Raw genomic sequence first — 19,965 nt, 5'->3', positions numbered from 1 at the left:
CCTCTACTAAAAATACAAAAATTAGCCAGGCATGGTGACACGCACCTGTAATCCCAGCTACTCAGGAGGCTATGGCAGGAGAATCTCTTGAACCTGGGAGGCGGAGATTGCAGTGAGCCGAGATCACGCCATTGTACTCCAGCCTGGGCGACAGAGCAAGACTCCATCTCAAAACAAACAAACTAAAACCTCAAACAAAAAAAATTAAAATAAAAATAAACCACAGGGGGCTCGGGGGCTTGTCCACGTCATAGCTGGTCAATGGTGGTGTTGGCATCGGGATGCAGGCTGTTGGTCTCTGCAGCTCCGTGGGGCAGGAGCAGCCCTGGCTGCTGGATGTCACGTCCTGCCCTTCATCTCCTTAGAGCCTCTGTCGCTTGCTGTCCCTTGTGTCCTACCTGTCTCCTGCTGTCCTCTCTCTCTGTCCTTGATCTCTGGTTGCTCTATCTGGCCCGCTCTGTCATTGTCGTCTGTTTCTATCCCTCTCTGTCCTCTCTCATCCCTTGCTGTCCCTCGCTGTTCTCTCTCTGGTCTCTGTCCTCTGTCTCTCATCCTCCTCTCTCTGTCTCTCACCATCTCTCTGAACCCGAGGCTGTGGAGTGGTGGAGTGTTAAGAGCCAGTCCCTGGACTGTACCTGGTGCCCACCTGGCATGTAGCAGGTCCTTGGTAAACTGCAGCTGCCAGGGCTTTGCAAGGAGCCGCATAAAACCGGGGGCCTGCCGAGGCAGACCAGGGAGACCTGGCTTTTGAGTTCCTCTCCAGACAGGTCCCCACTTCTGCCAGCCATGCATGTGCCCACGGCCCCTTTGGTTCCCACCATCTGCTCCCTCACGTGGCCTCTCCTCCCCCAACACCACACACCAGCAAGCTCCTTTCTCCACCTCTTTTGCTCATGCTGTTTTACCTTCCTCGAATGCCTTTCCCTTCCCAGCACAAACTCTGTCCTTCCACGACCAGGTCGAAGTTCTTCCCTGCAGCTTCACATGACAACCTCCAGGCCCCAGAGTCCAGCACTTAGCCTGGAGCTTGGTAGTAGCGGGGAGGCTACTCATCCCCCAGGGAGGGGCTGCACGTGGAGCGGGAATTCACTTGGTTTTCCCCTGCATTTCTTTTTGGGTTGTTTTAATTGATAGACTATTTTCTAGAACAGTTTTAAGTTTACAAAAAAAGCGAGCAAGTAGTACAAGGATTTTCCATATTCCTTACCTCCTCCCCCAGTGTCTGTGACAAACATCCTGCGTGAGTGTGGTATGTTGTTTCAATTGAGGAACCAATGGTAAACTATTATTGTTACTATTATTATCATTATTGCACTGCTGGAGCGCAGTGGTGTGATCTCAGGTCACTGCAATCTCTGCCTCCTGGGTTCAAGTGATTCTCGTGCCTCAGCCTCCCGTGTAGTTAGGACTACAGGCACGTGCCACCACAGCCGGCTACTTTTTTGTTTGTTTGTTTTATTTTGTTTTGTTTTGAGACAGAGTCTCGCTCTTGTTGCCCAGGCTGGAGCACAGTGGCACGATCTTAGCTCACCTCAACCTCTACCTCCAGGGTTCAAGCGATTCTCCTGCCTCACCCTTCCGGTTGCTGGGATTACAGGCAGGTGCCACCACACCCAGCTAATTTTGTATTTTTAGTAGAGACAGGGTTTCTCCCTGTTGGTCAGGCTGATCTCGAACTCCAGACCTCAGGTGATCTGCCCACCTTGGCCTCCCAAAGTGCTGGGATTACAGGTGTGAGCCTCTGCGCCTGGCCTAATTTTTTTTATTTTTAGAGATGGAGTTTCATCATGTTGACTAGGCTGGTCTCAAACTTCTGACCTCAAGTGATCCACCCACCTCAGCCTCCCGAAGTGCTGGGATTATAGGTCTGAGCTACCATACCCAGCCTGATACATTGTTATTAAATAAAGTGCACAGTTTACATGAGGGTTCAGTCTGTGTTGTATGTTCTATGGGTTTTGACAAATGCGTGATGTAATGTAACCACTTTACGGAATAGTTTCACTGCTTTGAACATCCCCTGGGTTCCACCTATTCATCCTTTCCTCCCTCCTCCCAGATCACTGCCAAGCGCTGATCTTTTCATTGTCTGTATATTGGACTTTTCCAGAACATCATATAGTTGGAATTATATGGTATGTAGTATGTAGCCTTTTCAGATTGGCTTCTTTCACTTAGCAGTGTACTTTTGTGGGCTAATAGCTGTTTTTTAAATTATGGTAAGAAAACACGTGTAAAATTTACCTTCTTTTTTTTAAAGTTGCTGCCGCCTCGAACGCCAAGGCTCAAACAGTCCTCCCACCTCAGACTCCTAAGTAGCTGGGACTACTAGCACCAGCCACCACACCCAGCTACATTTTTATTTTTAATTTTTTGTAGGGACAGGGATCTCACTATGTTGCCCAGGCTCGTCTCAAACTCCTGGGCTCAAATGATCCGCCTTGACCTCCCAAAGTGCCAAAAATCACCGTCTTAACCATTTTTAAGTGTGCAGTTCAGTAGTGTTAAGTATATTTACACTGTTGTGAAACAGATTTGAGAACTTTCTCATCTTGCAGAACTGAAACTCTATACCCATTAAACAGCAGTTCCCCTTTGCCCTACCTCCCAGCCCCTAGGAACTGCCATTCCACTTTCTGTGTGTATAATTTGACTACTTTAGATGCCTCACATAAGCAGAGTCATATACTATTTGTTCTTTTGGAGCTGGCTGGTTTCTCTGAGCATGATGGAATGCCACATCGTCAGGGCTTACTGGTTGTTGCCGTGTGCAGCAGGACTTCCTTGCCTCTGAAGGCTGCGCAGGACGCGCAGACCACGTTTTGCTGATCGTTTATCAGTCGGTAGATCTTGGGTTGTTTCCACTTCTTGGCTATTGTGAGTAGCGCTGCTATGAGCACGGGTGTGCAAATATCTCTTTGTGGCCTGCGTTCCGTTCTTTCGGATAGGTACCCAGAAGTGGGCTTGCTGGAACACATGATAGGTCTACTTTTAATTTTCTGAGGAAGTGCCATACTGTTTTCCATAGCAATTGCACCATTTTACAATCCCACCAACAGTGTGCAAGGGTTCTAACTTCACGTACCCACCAACACTTGCTTTCTTTTTTCCTTTGAGACAGAGTATCGCACTGTCACCCGGGCTGGAGTGCAATGGTGCCTTCTCGGTTCACTGCAATCTCCGCCTGCTGGTTCGTGCGATTCTCCTGCCTCAGCCTCCCTAGTAGCTGGGAATACAGGCACACACCACCAAACCTGGCTAATTTTTGTATTTTTAGTAGAGACGGAGTTTCACTATGTCGGCCACACTGGTCTTGAACTCCTGACCTCGTGATCCACCCACCTTGGCTTCCCAAAGTGTCGGGATTACAGGTGTGAGCCACTGCGCCCAGCCTTGCTATTTTTTTTTATTTTTGAGATGGAGTCTCTTTCTGTCGCCCAGGCTGGAGTGCAGTGGCACGATCTCGGTTCACTGCAGCCTCCACCTCCTGGGTTCAAGTGATTCTCCTGCCTCAGCCTCCCGAGTAGCTGGTATTACAGGTGCATACCACGACGCCCAGCTAATTTTTATATTTTTAGTAGAGACGGGGTTTCACCTTATTGGACAGGCTCGTCTCGAACTCCTGACCAGAAGTGATTCTCCCCACCTTGACTTCACAAAGTGCCAGGATTACAGGCATGAGCCACCGTGCCCGGCCTGACACTTGCTGTTTTTAAAAATGTAATAGGCATCCTAAAGGGTGTCAGGGGATATCTTATTGTGGTTTGGGTTTGTATTTCTCTAATGGTTAATGATATTGAACACCTTTTCATATGCTTTTTGGCCCTTTCTATATATATATTTTAAAAACATATATTTAAACCAGGCCTGGTGGCTCACACCTGTAATGCCGTCCCTTTGGGAGGCTGAGGCAGAAGGGTTGCTTGAGGCCAGGAATTCAAAACCAGCCTGCTCAACGTAATGAGACCTCATCTCTACAAAAGAAAAATTAAAACATTAGCAGGGCCTGGTAGCTTGTGCCTGTGGTCCCAGCTACTTGGGAAGCGGAGGTGGGAGGATCACTTGAGTCCAGGAGGTTGATTTGCAGTGAGCTGTGATTGCACCACTGCACTTGAGCCTGGGCAACAGAGCGAGACTCTGTCTCAAAAACAAACAAACAAAAGGCCAGGTGCGGTGGCTCATGCCTGTAATCCCAGCACTTTGGGAGGACGAGGTGGGAGGATCACTTGAGTCCAGGAGGTTGATTTGCAGTGAGCTGTGATTGCACCACTGCACTTGAGCCTGGGCAACAGAGCGAGACTCTGTCTCAAAAACAAACAAACAAAAGGCCAGGTGCGGTGGCTCATGCCTGTAATCCCAGCACTTTGGGAGGCCAAGGTGGGAGGATCACGAGGTCAGGAGATTGAGACTATCCTGGCTAACACGGTGATACCCCGTCTCTACTAAAAATACAAAAAATTAGCTGGGCGTGGTGGCGGGCACCTGTATTCCCAGCTACTCGGGCGGCTGAAGCAAGAGAATCACTTGAACACGCGAGGCAGAGGTTGCAGTGAGCCGAGATCACACCACTGCACTCCAGCCTAGGTGGCGAGTGAAACTTCATCTCAAAAAAAAAAAAAAAAAAAAAAAAAGAGAGAACTGTCCATTTATGGACTTTGCCATATTGCTCAGGCTGGTCTCGAATTCCTGGGCTCAAGTAATTCTTCCACTTTGGCCTCCCAAAGTGTTGGGATTACAGGCAGGACCCACTGTGCCTGGCCTACGGTAGCATTTTTGGGTTGTTTTTTGAATGGAGCCTCAGTCTGTTTCCCAGGCTGAAGTGCAGTGGCACGATCGTGGTTCACTGCAAGCTCATTGCAATCTCTGTCTCCCGGGTTCAAGTGATTCTCCTGACTCAGCCTCCCAAGTAGCTGGGATTATAGGCGTGTGCCACCACGCCCGGCTAATTTTTTTGTATTCTTAGTAGAGATGACGTTTCACCGTGTTAGCCAGGCTGATCATCCAACTCTTAACCCCAAATGATCCACCAGCCTTGGGCTGCTACCAAAGTGCTGGAATTACAGGCGGGAGCCACTGCACCTGGTTGGCTATTCTGTGTCTTTTGTTTCTTCATAGAAACTTCAAAATCAGTTTGTCCACAAAATAATTTACTGGAATTTTGATTGGGACTCTGTTGAATTTATAGATAAAGTTGAGAATAATTGACTTTTTGACAGTATTGAGATTTTATATCCATGAACATGAACTACCTATTTATTTAGATCTTCTTTGATTTTTTCATCAAAGTTTTGCAATTGTCCTCATATAAATCTTGTATATATTTCATTAGATTTATAACTAAGTACAGATTGTCCCTGACTTACAATTTTTTTACTTTATGATGGTGTGAAAGTGATACATAACCACAAGTTTTCACACTTTAAGCACTGGTGATTCTTTGAACAAAGACTCTCTGGTCTGCAAATTTTACTTAATATATATTTCTTTTCTTTTTTCTTTGAGACGAGAGTCTTGCTCTGTCGCCCAGTCTGGAGTGCAGTGGTGTGATCTCGGTTCACTGCAAGCTTCGCCTTCCAGGTTCACGCCATTCTCCTGCCTCAGCCTCCCATAGCTGGGACTACAGGCGCCCGCCACCATGCCCAGCTAATTTTTTGTATTTTTAGTAGAGATGGGGTTTCACCATGTTAGCCAGGATGATCTTGATCTCCTGACCTGGTGATCTGCCCACCTTGGCCTCCCAAAATGCTGGGATTACAGGCGTGAGCCCCTGTGCCTGGCCTTTGTGTGTGTGTGTATGTGTGTGTGTGTGTGTGTGTGTGTGAGTGTGAGAGAGTCTTGCTGTGTCACCCAGGCTGGAGTGCAGTGGCATGATCTTGGCTCATTGCAACCTCTGCCTCCCAGGTTCAAGCAATTTTGCCTCAGCCTCCTGAGTAGCTGGGATTACAGGTGCCTGCCACCATGCCTGGTTCATTTTTGTATTTTTGGTAGAGACCGGGTTTCACCTTGTTGGCCAGACTGGTCTTGAACTCCTGACCTTAAGTGATCTGCCGCCTCGGCCTCCCATAGTGCTGGGATTACAGGCATGAGCCTCTGCTCCTGGCCATAATTACTATATTTTCAATTTAAGATGGGTTTATTGGGATGTAACTCCATTGTATTTTGAGGAGCATGTGTATTTCAAGTTTTTTTTAATGTGTGCTGGTGCAAAGGATGTTGTTTTTCTTTTTTTTCTTTTGAGACGGAGTCTCACTCTGTTGCCCAGGCTGGAGTGCAGTGGTGTAACCTCAGCTCACTGCAACCTCTGCCTCCCGTGTTCAAGCGATTCTCCTGCCTCAGCCCCCTGAGTAGCTGGGATTACAGGCGCCTGCCACCATGCCCAGCTAATTTTTTTATTTTTAGTAGAAACGCGGTTTTACCATGTTGACCAGACTAGTCTCGAACTCCTGACCTCAGGTGATCCACCCACCTCAGCCTCACAGTGCTGGGATTACAGGCGTGAGCCACTATGCCTGGTTGGTGTTGTTTTTCATTTCAAATTCGAATTGTTTACTGTTTTTCAAAATAGGAAAACAGGAATCTATGCTGAATGAAACAAAATAGACTTGTGCTAAGGTGTAAAAAGGAAAAGTTAACCAGCCCCCACCTTCCCCACATTTGGTACCCAGCATTAGCACAGCGGCCTGTGTTAGTCTAGACCTTTCTCCTTGCTCAGCAAACGTGTAAAATGTATGGACTATATGACAGCTGTGTAACAATAAAAACAAACAGGATCATGGTCACACAAATGGAGATTTTTGATTTTTACCACAGTAGAATCACACTATGCCATGTTATTCTACAACTTCGTTTTGCACTTAATTTATTATGGCCAAACATGGTGCATGTTTGTGTACACACGTGTGCATGCACACACACACAGATTGTTCCACAGAAAGAAGGTCCTATGCAAAGTATGAGTGTTTTATTTCAGTACATTTTTTTCTGCTTTTTGTCTGTTTCCATCCTCCCTTTGGATAATCTGAATCAGTTACTGCCAAATGGATGGTTCGGAGGTGTAAGCTCATTTTCCTGGTTAAATGCTAAATTCTGTAAGTGCAGAAATGAGGTCGTCGCGTGAGCCTCTCCAGGCTGGGCCTAGCATAGGGCTGAGCATGTGTGGGGCACTGACAGCCTAGAGTTTGGTTCTGGACCTCCATTTGTCTGTCTGTGAGGGGTCATGATGATAGTACCACTTCATAGGGTAGTTGGAAGACTAGGAGGGGTCGAGTGTCTGGTATGCCTGGTGTGGAGTAGGTGTCAGGAAGCTGAACACTCCTTGCTGAGCTTGCTTTTTTGGGGGACTGGGTGGTGCTTGCTGCTGTGCTGAGAAGGAGGCACAGGGCTGAGGAGGGATGCCCTGGTGTGTGATGCCAGTCCTGTGTGCTGGGGATGGGCTGCTCAGAGCTAGGGGGTGGGGGAACAGGCTGGCTTTCAGGGACCCTCCAGCCCTAGTTGCAAGTTTTTTCGTCCTCTCTGCTTTTCCAGGACAAGCAGCTGCGGATCTTTGACCCCAGAACAAAGCCTCAGGCCTCTCAGGTGAGTTGTGTGGGCAAGCCGGGGTGGATTGAAGCCTCCACTGAGGCTGAGGACCCAGTGGTTCTAGCAGGTGGAGGTAAGGGCAGGCCTGGGGTCCTGGCGGACATGTTTCGCAGCACCAGGGGTCCCCAGGAGATGGGCCATCACTGCTGGGAGCTCTTCCTGTGAAGTATGATCTGGGTCCTGGGAGGGCCTGGCTTTGATCACAGGGTAGGCAGAGCTAAGCTTCCCCCAGGCTCTCCACGGAGGCCATCCTGTGGCTTCAGTCAGTGATCTGAGATCCCCACTTCCTTCCTTTGAGACCTTCACCCTGGCACGGTCAGCAGAGACCAGCTGCAGAGGAGCCAAAAAGAAACAGCTCCTGTCCTCTGCAGGAAGACCCTGGGTAGGACCTATCAAAACTTATAGGCTCCAGGAACTGAGCGTGTTTTGGTTTGTGTCTGTGCATGGAGTGTGCGTGGCCATTTCAGTTCCGAGTGGGGAAGCTGGGACCTGGCTCATGCTGCAGGCATCCAGCCACTGGGGCACCATTCATTCGCCCTACAGAGACCTTGTAGGCAGGAGAAACAATCCTGGGACAAGGCCCTGTCCCGGGGTAGTTGCTGGGGGCTTCGCTTGCTGGTCTGGTTTAGTGCTTCCCTGAGTAACTGGCTGGGGAGCGGAGGCCTGAGTAATGCCAAGGGGCCGGCACAGATGGCCTGGAGGAGGACGGGCTCGTCTGAGGAGTCTGTGCGAGCAGTGCTGGGGGAAACAGGCCCGTGGTCACCTGGGCTGTGGGAAGCCATTAGATAATTTTTTTTTAATTTATTTTTTTGAGATGGAGTCTCGCTCTGTCGCCCAGGCTAGAGTGAGTGCCGTGGCTCAGTCTCGGCTCACTGCAAGCTCCGCCTCCCGGGTTCACGCCATTCTCCTGCCTTAGCCTCCCAAGTAGCTGGGACTCCAGGTGCTTGCCGCCACACCTGGCTAATTTTGTTTTTGTATTTTTAGTAGAGACAGGGTTTCACCATGTTAGCCAGGATGGTCTCAATCTCCTGGCCTCGTGATCCTCCCGCCTCAGCCTCCCAGAGTGCTGGATTACAGGCTTGAGCCATCATGCCCAGCCACCATTAGAGAGTTTTAAGCAGAAAGTACGATGAGTAGATTTATATTTCTTTTTTTGGGGGGAGATGGAGTCTCACTCTGTCGCCCAGGCTGGAGTCCAGTGGCGCGATCTCAGCTCACTGCAAACTCTGCCTCCTGGGTTCACACCATTCCCCTGCCTCAGCCTCCTGAGTAGCTGGGACTACAGGCGTCCGCCACCACACCCGTCTAATTTTTTTGTATTTTTAGTAGAGACAGAGTTTCACCATGTTGGTCAGGCTGGTCTGGAACTCCTGACCTTGTGATCCGCCCACCTTGGCCTGCCAAAGTGCTGGGATTATAGACGTGAGCTACCGCACCTGGCCGTGGATTTACATTTCTAAAAAGAACTTTCTAGAAGGTGAGGAGGCTTCTTTCCTGAAGAAAGTGAAGTTTAGGGTCCTGCTGTTAGCTCAGGAGAGGAGCTCCTCAGCAAAGACCTAGGCCCATCACAGATAACCTCCTCACCATTTCTAGGACTTTTTCCTCACCCAGGGTCAAGAGCAAACCACCAGCCCAAACCAAACTAGCGTTAGACTGGAGCCCCAGAGCCCCCTACACACATAAGACTGAGGAGAGAAACCCGGTCACATGGAAGATTGCAATTTTTTAGTCCAAACGGTACAGTCAGTTCCACTTCTGTCCAGCTGAAGATTGAGAGGACTCCCGTTTAACCAGTGAAACTAGCCAGGCAGAGTGGTTTTGGCCACACCCTGGTCATACTTGCTGGTGAGGCTGGCTGACCTCTTCGTCATGTGGGCCCTGGGCTTGGTAGATGGTGGCTGTCTGCATCTCAAGGCAGTGTGGGTGTGCGCGGTATCCTCACTAGGTAGCTTTCTTTGACCTCCAAGCCTTTGCCCAGAAAGCGGGGCCCAGGCTCAGCTTGAAGGTGCCACGGAGGCTCCCTCCGGCCTCCTTCACTTTCTCAGGTTGCACTCTCCTCTCCAGAGTGCAGGGCACTGCTGGGGCACCTATGCTTCTGCCCCGACCTACCAGGCGTGGCTCAGAGCCAGCTTGCTGGGCCCACGTGATTCTTCCTCTTCTCCCTCCTCCGCCCCCTCTTTCCAGCCTTCCTCCTCTCTCCTCCTCTTCCAGCAGGGCTGGGGGCGGTGACTGATGCCGAGCTGGGGATAGAGTGGCTGCTGTCCAAGGGGCTCCCAGCTCCTCGAAGAGAGAGAGAGAGAGGATCTGGTTATGGAGGGAGCCCCGCTCCGGGGCTTTGGGGCGAGGAGACCTGGGAAGAGCGTGGGTGGCTCCCACCCCTTCCAGCTGCTGGCTGGGGCCTGTGCTCGGACCCTGGTGCGGGGGCAGCAGGCCTGGAATGCCGCTCTCCGTGTGGCCCTGCCCCCCACTTCCGCCCAGGGCATCTGGCCCACACCTGGCTTCTATTAGGAAAACCGCTGCTGGCAGCCAGGGCCGGTGTGAGCCGAGGGGCCGACTTGAGGGAGAGGCCTTCTGGGAGCGCTTTCTCTGGCAACCCCCCTTCCTGCCTAGTGGGGTGTGGCTGGGGGTCAGGGAGCGGAGCCGCCTGCCCTCCATCCAACCTCTGTCCTCTGTGGGTCCACCCCACCTGAGCCCTGGTGCTGTCCCAGAGCCCGGAGTGGGCTAGGGAGTCCGCCCGCCGCTGTCTTGTTGGAGCCCTGCCTCAGGCATGAGCTTGGAGCAGGGGACCCTGGGGTGACTCCTCCTGCTCACACCCCTGCTTGGTTCTTAGACTGCATGTATGAGCCTTTGTTATGCACCAGGCACTTGGCATATTCCATTTCCTTGGAGGTGTAGACCCCAAGGGTCAGATGGTTCTGTGGCTTCTCCAGGGTCCCACCTCAGGGTGACAGAGGCAGGCTCGCCCATCTGATTGCAGAACCCCCCGGACCCCCACTGCCGCCCCTTCCCTGTACAACTGGCCTAGCTGGGGCTGGGTGAGGCTCTGGAGCCCAGGCTGTTCTGGGGAAGTGGCAGCCCCAGATGAGTGTGGAGGACTCAGAACCCTTGTCTAGGTGGGAGGGGGCCCCAGACTGAGCCCTCTAGGAACCCCAGTGCATCAGACAGGCCAGTTGGGGGTGGTGAGCCTCAGAGGAGAGAAGGGAGTGAGTGGGGGAGTCTTACTATTAAAGCAGGTCCCCTTACCCAAGCAGGGAGCCAGGGCTGCTCCTGGAACCATCCTGCCCTGCACAGGAAGTGTTGCCGTGGTGATGAAGGGGTGGGCATACGCCTCCCCTCCTCACCCCCTGCGGGGCTGGCACTGCTCCTGCCCTGCCACAGCCCCTCCTGTTCTCAGAACCAGGTTGGGGGGGGCCTCGGGGATGCAGGGTAACAGGATGCCTGGGTCTCAGCTGCAGCCCCTGTTCTTTCCCCCTACCCAGGAGAATGAGCAGCTGGAGAGAGGGCTCTTCTCTGAGGCTTGCTGAGGCTGGCAAACGGGTCTCGCTCTGTCACCCAGGCGGGAGTGCAGTGGCACCATCACAGCTCTCTGCAGCGTTGACCTCCTGGGCTCAAGCGATCCTCCTGCCTCAGCCTCCCTAGTAGCTGGGACTACAGGCACGCACCACCACGTCAAGCTAGTTGGGTTTTTTTTTTTTCGAGATAGTCTTGCTCTCTCACCCAGGCTAGAGTGCAAGGGCTTAATCTCGGCTCACTGCAACCTCTACCTCCCAGGTTCAAGTGATTCTCCTGCCTCAGCCTCCTGAGTAGCTGGGATTACAGGCGCCTGCCACCATTCCCAGCTAATTTTTGCATTTTTGGTAGAGATGGGGATTCACCATGTTGGCCAGGCTGGTCTTGAACTGCTGACCTCAGATATCCTGCCACCTCAGCCTCCCAAATTGCTAGGATTACAGGCGTGAGCCACTGTGCCTGGCCTAGTGTTTGTTTTTCTAAGAGAGAAGTTTTCGGTTTGTGGCCCAGGCTGCTCTGGAACTCCTGGGCTCAAGCAGTCCTCCCGCCTCAGCCTCCCTGTGTTGGGATTACGGCAGGGACTATTGCACCCAGCCCACTTCTCATTTTTGATACTGGTGATCACTCCATTGATAAGGAGTTACAGAGTAAGGGGTGGGCCACTGACCCCCTCCCTCACTTGGGGGCTTCCTGAGGTCTCTGGGCAAACTGAGCTAGGTGTCCCCACAGTGGGGAGTGGCTGGGCGCAGCCAAAGCTCTTACCTGGAGCTCTGAAGGCTGGGCTGAATACTCCAGGGAGCGACAGCTGGCCCAGGATGTTTGCTGGAAACCAGAGTGTTTCTGGGGCAGCTATGGTCCTGGGCGGCTCCTCCTCCCTTCCCTGCTGCCTCCTAGCCGCAACTTTGTGCAAGTCTCATCACCACTCTGAGCCTCACGGCCCACTTGTGCAGGTGGAGGAGACAGCTGGGGCCGGGCCACTTTGCACCATGGCTTCCTCTCTCTGTGCCTCTGGCTTCCCACATGTGAATTAGGAAGGTGGGAGATACAGGCCAAGGGATGTCCCACCCCAGCCTTAGCCTGTGCGCCCTAGGTGAAAAGTGCTCAGTGGTAGCCCCGGGGGGATCCTGCAGGCTTGGCCCGGCCTCCACCTCCTGCATCCCCACCTGCTGGCTGAGTTGGTCTCTCTGCGTCCAGTTTTCAACTCTTTGCGGATGCTAGTTCCCATACCTGGCTCACGCCTGTCAACCCTCACAGCCTAGTGGGAATGACGCTAGGTCTTCCCTCACTTACACTCTGACGGTACCCTGCTATCACTTGTGAGACATGCACACGTGACACGTGTCAGACACAATCCTGAGCCTTCTACAAGCGTTTCCTCTTACTCCTGATGGCCGTCTTCAAAAGTAGGTCCTTCAGCACCACAGGAAAGGTTAAAAAAAAAAGGAAATTCTGTTACAGTGCTTTTTACAGACATGGAAACTGAGGCACAGAGCCGGTGACTGACCCACCATGGAAGGTGGCCGTGGTGGCTGGGCTGGGACTCTCCTGGGTCCACCTCCAGAGCTTCCTCCCCTAACACCGTGCGGTTCCCCCATAGCAGGCACAGTCACATGGAATGACACACTGATTTCTGTTTAGCCTACATCTGCCTCCCCGACGTGTTTATTCTACCGGCACGGGGACTTTTCCCATTTTGTTCACCGTGTCATCTCGAATAGTGTGTGGCTCAAATATCCATATGAGGAGAAAATAGATGAGCGAGGGGCACTGCTTCCCCCCAGCACCTGCCCTCTAGCTGAGAACCATCCGGCCCCACCGCCAGCTCCTAGCGCAGTTCTGGTCTCTGGGAGGCCTTGTGTGTTTCTTGAATGAATGAATGGCTTTTGGATCAACTAAGAGCCACCTGGTGGGCTATGCACACACGGGTATTTGCACACTAAACACCGAGAAGGCAGGAGCCTGAGTGACACTGTGACCCTCTCCGGGTGTCGAGGGCAGGGCTGGCCAATGGCTCGACCCTTGCCCTGACCCGATATCCCCTCTTACGTGGAGAGAGGGCAGTGGGGCCTTGGTTCTCAGGCTCCAGCCCCAACTTCCTGTGCCGGCCGCAGCCTGGTGGGAAGGGAACAGTGAGAAAAGCCCCTCGAAGGACGGGACCTGGAGTTGTTTCCGATGGTCTCCCACGCTGGAGTCAGCCTCCACGGGCTGGGGAGGGGGCCCCGGGCCAGCTCCTCGCAGGCTGCTTCCCTCCCTCATTCATTCCCAAGGAGATCGTGGGAAGCTCAGAGGAAGCTGGCCATGGTTTGGGGTGAGCTATTTTTGGTAACAGGGTCCTTCGTCTCAGGCTCCAGGGGCCAGGGTGACTGGGAGGAGCTGTTTGCATTTCCTCTGGCCCCCTCAGCTCCCTACTGCCAGGGCCCAGGAGGACAGGGCCCCACCCACCATGTGAGCTTCCCTCTCCTCCCGGGGGCCGGGAGCTTTCCTGCTGGCAACTCCAGCACCTTGGCAGGGCCAGGAGAGGCACTGCTTGGCGTTGTCTGGACGTTGCCCAGAGGTGGGTCCCAGGCCCTGCCTCCTGCCTGGGGCGGCGGCAGTGATCCTCAAAATCCCCCGATTTACACGGCGCTTTGCCACAAGCCCTGCCCTTCCACATGGCAACAGCCCTGGGAAGTGGGTGGCACCGCACCGGGTGCCCCTTACACAAGTGAGAGAAATGACACTTTGAGAGAGTGTGGCGTCCCCCAGATCACACAGCTCGTGGGGGCAAGAAAGTGCCAGTGCCTTTAGCCCCTGGTGCAGTAGGGAAGGGGCCTGGAGCTGGGGAGCGAGGCAGCCTTCTCTTCGGGAGGAGGGACACTCGGGAGGAGCGGTCAGGTTGGCCTCTGGGCGCAGAGCTGCCCTCACCTGGGGCGGAGGTGGGACTGATCCCTGGAGTGCTTTGGAGACCACCTTTGGTCCCAGTGGGGATGTGGAGAAGGACCCAGCCCTTCCTACCCTCTATGAGGCTTTTAGGCAGGTGGGCAGCAGAAGTTCCCCAGCTCAGGCCCAGTCCAGGGGGCCCCGCCCACCAGCAGGGGGCCGGGGGGCTCAGGTCCACCTCTTGCCTCCTGCAGAGCACACAGGCCCATGAGAACAGCAGGGATAGCCGGCTGGCATGGACGGGCTCCCGGGAGCACCTTGTGTCTACTGGATTCAACCAGGTAGGGGGTTCCTCCTGGAGGAGCAGGGCATGGCCAGGTGGGGATGTGTCCAGCCCTTCGGGCAGGGACGAAGCCAATGGGAGGCGGGGGACTGAGGGCCAGTTCCAGGCCTGTCCATATACGGCCTGACTGTGCAGCCGGGTCTCAGAGCCTCAGGGGACTGACGGCTGCTGAAAACTGGCAGATTCCATTTGTAATAGCTCAGCCTGACCCCAGGAGCTATAGTGGCCCCACAGGGACCGAGTCCATGGAGGGAACCGCCCCTCATCCCTTGTCACCTAAGGGTTCTTAAAGGGGCAGAACATGAAAACCCAAACTCTCTTTCCTTGGGGTGACTCCCATCCCTACTCCAAGCCCTGCTCTGAGGCAGGTGCCCTGTGTCAGGCACTGGGTTTCCCGGGAGTCCCTGGGTGGGGCTGTGAGGGACAGGCCCCTCTGAGCCCCTCTCTCGCCCTCCCTGCAGATGCGTGAGCGTGAAGTGAAGCTGTGGGACACACGGGTCTTCTCCAACGCCCTGGCCTCCCTCACCTTGGACACCTCGCCGGGGTAGGAGCTGCGACACGCGGGTGGGCTGGGGGGCTGATGGCCCAGGGCACCGCTGGCCAGGGCACCTGATCTGGCCTGTCAGTGAGGCGGGCTGATCTCCGGGCTGTTCTGGGTACCTGATCTGGGCTACAAGGCCTTGCAACAGACACCTGGCCCTGTACCCCCGAAGCTTCCAGGTGTCACCTACAGCAGGTGCTCTGGTACCCCTCTGGCCCCTGGTAGCAGAGTAGGCCCTTGGTCACCAGAGGTTTCATGGCGGGGGGGTTGACACAGTCATGCTTGGCATTCAGGGAGAGGGTGTGGTCCGGAAATGCAAGAATGCACTTCATTTTTCTGTGGATGTTCTGGTAGGGCTGAGGCCCAGGGAGGCTCCAGGCTATGATAGGAGGGCGGGCGTGCGCGTTGTTGGACAGCCTGGCAGGTTGGAGGTGGAGGTGGAGGTAGAGGTGGGCCTTGGCTTATGCGGCCCACTAAGGTGTATGGTGCCTACTCCACACCAGCCATATGGCTGTCCTGTTCTATCCTGAGGTGTGTCCCCAGGTGAGGCAGGTGTCCAGGCAGCCTGGGGGGCTCCAAGTGCACCTCATCCTTCCATCTGCCCCCAGAAGTGTGTGGAGAGGGCTTTTGGCAGTGCCTGGCGGGGTCTTGGCCAGGCACGCTCTGGCCTTGGCCCACTGCAGCTCCGGAGCCAGACACCAGGAGGCCCAGGGCAAGCATTTATGAGTGACCCATCCATTCAGACCACTCACAACACAGCTGGGGAAACTGAGGCTGGGGGTGTTCAGAGACGTAGCCAGGCAGGGCCAGGGTGGAGCGGCAGGGACTCCATCCGCCTTCTGAAGCTTCAGCCGTGACTCATGAGGGCCTTGCTGGAATCTTCGCAGGCAGGGGGATCCGAGAACGTCAGAGCCAGGAAAGGGGTGGTCCTTGGCAAGCTTATTCCTTCTTCCATTGCATAACTGAGGAAACTGAGTCACAGGCAACAATGACCTGTCCAGGCTCTGGGAGCAGCAAGGGTATGTGTCTGGGGGTAAGGAAGGCTGTGGGATCTTCCGGGGAGTCCCCAAAAGAGGTCCCACCTGAATATCAGTGAGAGTTCCTGCCAAGAGCTTCCCCCGGCTGAGAGCCGCCCAGAGGAGGGGTAGGGGTCAGGGTGACAGTGACGCCCTCTCCCATCCTCTCACACCCAGGAAGGGGCTGAGAAGCTGGCAAGGTCCATTTTACAGATGAGGGAGGCAAAGATGAGCAAGATTCAGCACCTTCCCTGAAGTCACATGGAGGGCGAGAGGCAGAGTCAGGGCTGCCCTCAGCCTCCTGCCTGCTCTGGGCATTGGGGATTCAGGGAGGAGTCAGTGGGACCCGCCCTGCCTTGAGGAGGCAGAGCTCCCGGGCCTTCAGACTCCACGTCTAGGATCTGTCCCCATGTCCTCCATCCTGGGCCCGGAGCTGCCTGGCATCTTGTCTTCTAGACCTTTCTAGGTCAGACAGCCCCTTCCCTGCAGGGCCCCCAGCAGAGGCATTGGTGTGAAGGGACCCAGCACCGGTCACTTCCACCCACCACTTCCTGCCTTCCAGGCTCCGCCCCCGGTGACAGGGTCCCCATTCCCTGCAAGCATCTCCTGTCCCGCCCCAGTGCGGCCTCTGGAGGCGTTAATGATGCCCAGACCTCACGGTGCCACTGGCCAAGGCTGACCCTGTAATTACCACAGTTAAGAATAGCCTCGAAGGACCAGTGAGGACTGGAATTTCTCAAATCACTCCCAGATGGGTGGCCAGGCCAGTGGCCCCTGCTCTGCCTTCCTGGCACCCTTGGCAAGGGAGCCGGGACTCTCCAGCCCCCATGAAGCTGGTGGATGCCAAGGATGTGTGCCAGCCCCCCAGCTGTTCTGAGAGGTGGTGGGTCCCCTGCACCCCCAGGCATCCTGGAAGCTGGAGCCCCCTACTGACTCCCTGGGGTGCTAGGACCTCTGAGCGAATCTGGGCTGAGCATGGACAGTCTGGAGTGTCATCTATGGGCACAGGAGGTTGGCAACTGCATCCACTCCACCACCCTCGAGTTCTTCTGTTTTACAGATTTTCCATCTTTTGGGCAGAACAGTGTGTGCCCTTAGGAGAGCTAGAGGCGGCCAGGGTCCGTGCCCACCCCGTCTCTGCCTCATCCTCACCCAGGGGCCTCACTGTGGTCCCACCTATGCCCTCCCCGTGACATTCGTGGAGTATCTGAGGGGAAGCCGGCCACAGTAGCAGGAGCGGGGGCTGGGAGCCAGGCCAGCCTCAAACACGAAGGTCCTGTCTGTGCTCAGGCAGCATCCATGGAGGGCTGCCCAGCACTTTGTGTGCCTGGCACCATGCTTGGTGCTAGGTAGAGGTGGGAGGATAATGAGAGGGACCGGCAGCCTGCACTGAAGGAACATCTCATGCTTTGGTCTGGGAGGCGCAAAGATACACCTGTCTTGGGCGCCATGCTTCTGGGTGTGAACTGAGCGGGGATGAGTGTGTGAACACTTTTGAGGGGGCTGGGCGAACTGTATCACCCCCTACCCCCATAGAAGTAGGGTCTGTTGCTTCTGTAGCTCACAGTGGCCCTAAGCCCTCCCGCGTAGCTGGCAGCCCCATCCGTGGCTGGGGAGCAGGTGCTGGGGTCCTGTCTCCACTTACTGTGAGCACGCTGTCTTCCCTCCCTGAAGCCACTCTCTTTCAATATATAAAGTCGCCGGGCATAAAACAAGAGCATGTGTCGCCCACATGGCCCAGAGCCTGCTGTGGTCAGCACCTGGTGATGGGGTCTCGCACACCCCCACATCTGCCCCTGGTCCCTAGCCTAGAGTCGGGGGACTTGTCCCTGGTCGAGGCTGCATCTCAGCTTGGCCACCCCCTGGCTGGGTTCTCCCCTTCCCCGAAGCCCTGATCTGATGGCACACTCCAGACACTGTTCCTGGGAAGGCTTCCTTTCTTTGGGCCCTGTCCCCCGCCGACTGCACCCCACCACCGTCCCACTCGGCCAGGTTTGCTTTGCAGTGAAAACATTTTTTCAGCAGCCACCGTGTTCAGCGGCAGCCTCAGGCCCACAAAGGCCCCTTTGACAAGGCAGCCACGGGAAGGGGGAGGCAGGCCTGGCCGCAGCCACTCCCCTAATGGGACCCAGGCCTACAGGAAATCCACCTGGGCTGCCACTGCTGCCTCAGGAAGAAGGGGCCCCACCCAGGCCCACTGCCACCACCCACTGCCCGCCATGACCCACGGCCCGCCTCTTCCCTCCCTGTGCCAGAGCCCTCAGCAGCCGCTAATTGAATCCAGAGCCTCGCGTGGCTGGGCCTGACTCGGCACTGACATCAACACCCGCGCCGCGGGGCCTACTCCCTGGGTCTGGCTTGGCTGACTCTGTCCCACCAGGGGTGAGCCTGAGTGCTGGCGCTGGGGCCATGACCTGTGGGACAGTGGCATGGGGTCTGCAGGAGGCTCACTCCAGCATGTTCTGGGTGCCCCTGCAGCAGCAGCCCAGTGGGCCCCCTCCCCTCCTTCCCACTGAGGGCAACAGGAAAAGGTGCTGTGTGTCCATCACTGTCCCCAAGCTCCCTGCACCCAGTCCAGGCCACAGCTGCACTCAGCATCCCTGCCCCCACCTCAGCATGCAGCCTTCCTGGAAAATGCTTCCACTTCTAGGGCTTCCGGAAAGCCTGGGCACATCCCTAATGCAGGGGCTGAGGGGCATCCCAAGGCCACCAATCCTGGCACCATCCGCAAGCCAGCCTGGGTCCTTTGTTCCTGTCCCCCAGCTTGTCCTGCCAGCTGGGGCTCAGCTCCTTTCTCCCCACCCATGGGGTCCCTGCCTTTGATGATTCACACTTCCTCTCCCAACAAAGCCCTCACTGCAGCCGGGGGCAGGAGGCAGGGAGCAGGATTTCCCTGCTGCACCCGTACTGGGCCGTGGGGTGGCACGGGGCTTGGGCCATGCAAACCTGGCTCTCCCGAGACACTGCAGGGAAGGTCCTGGAGGCCATCTGGTCCCGGGACCATCCATGAGGCCTGGAATGAGATAGCCCAGGGCCCTATCCCTAGAGGAAGGCAGGCAGTGAACTGCCCATCAGACCAACCCGGGAGGGCCTCACATCTGCCACAAGCCTCTCCCAGCCGCACGTGGGCCAGAGCTCCTGCTGGCAGAAGACAGGGCCTGGGGAAGGTGAGGCTTCCTGACCCGTCCTTGTCCCAGGCCAGAGGCAGCCCTGCCCCACCTGGGCCCAGCCTCACCTCATTCAAGCCTAGGGTGGATGGCACCCAGGTCAGGACACCTGGGAGGGCTGCCCAAGCCCAGGGGATACTGACTGAGGGCCCCGGCTCCCCATAGCAAGGGCTGCTTCTCCATCTCCCTCCACCCAGCCCTTCTACCCCGGGGCTGAGCCCAAAAAACACACTTCATTTCATCTTTTATTTTCTTACAAAAGGCCTTCATATCATCGTTTGTCTTACAAAAACCAAAGTCCTTGTCTCTGAGTTTGAAAAACATCTTCCCAGAATAAATGGGAAAGGATCTCTTATAAATATATGTATTTTTTTAAAAAAAGCAAAACATGTTCCTAAAGCATCTTCCTTTCCAGTTTCTTTTGTTCCTTCGCTTCCTGGGGCCAAAACTAGAGTCACACCGCCCCGTCGCCCACCTGCTCTCCCTCTGCTCTTTCTGGGAGCTTCCTTCACTGACCCCCGGGGTCTGCTTGGAGTGGGAGAGCCCAGCAGGGCCCAGGCATGCGTTACCAGCACATGGCAGGGCCGGCGTGCCGAGGGACTGCACGTTGCGGAGGGCAGGGCGGACGCAGTCCTCATAGGCACTCGGTTCTGGGGACGTTTGGGCTCGTCAGCTGGGCCACGGCATCTCACAGACAAGGAGACGAGGTCCAGAGGGGACAAGACCCAGCTGTGGTCACACAGCCCTGTCTGCACACGTCCCCGAGGTTGGGACTGAGAACTTACGTGGTATGGCAGCAGGAGGGGGCTGGCCGTCTCACTGGCTGAGAGCCTGGCCCCGGCTGCCCTGTCTCTCCCTGGCCTAGATGTAGGGCTTTGCGTGGAGGGGTGACTGGAGGCCAGGCCCTGGGAAGCCCATGAGTGGCACCTCACACTCAGACCCGCTGGGCAG

General features: G+C 55.3%; 2 protein-coding genes across 2 annotated transcripts in view; one reads left to right on the top strand and one right to left on the bottom strand.

Annotated features, from left to right (window-relative positions):
* Window positions 1-19,965, top strand: part of LOC105525628 (mitochondrial import inner membrane translocase subunit TIM16) — an 83,682-nt gene that overhangs the window by 15,248 nt on the left and 48,469 nt on the right. Inside the window, exons 7-9 of the mRNA XM_011961314.1 lie at window positions 7,525-7,575; window positions 14,202-14,288; window positions 14,752-14,834. Coding sequence (XP_011816704.1) covers window positions 7,525-7,575; window positions 14,202-14,288; window positions 14,752-14,834 — 221 coding nt within the window. The remainder of the gene's footprint in view (window positions 1-7,524; window positions 7,576-14,201; window positions 14,289-14,751; window positions 14,835-19,965) is intronic.
* VASN (vasorin) overlaps window positions 19,242-19,965 on the bottom strand; it is a 2,880-nt gene continuing 2,156 nt past the window's right edge. Inside the window, exon 2 of the mRNA XM_011961416.1 lies at window positions 19,242-19,965. Coding sequence (XP_011816806.1) covers window positions 19,876-19,965 — 90 coding nt within the window. The 3' untranslated portion in view covers window positions 19,242-19,875.

Source organism: Colobus angolensis, unplaced genomic scaffold (genome assembly GCF_000951035.1).
Source record: "Colobus angolensis palliatus isolate OR3802 unplaced genomic scaffold, Cang.pa_1.0 Scaffold55, whole genome shotgun sequence".
In the NCBI taxonomy this organism is placed as follows: Eukaryota; Metazoa; Chordata; class Mammalia; order Primates; family Cercopithecidae; genus Colobus; species Colobus angolensis.
This window is presented reverse-complemented; position numbering and strand designations above follow the sequence as displayed.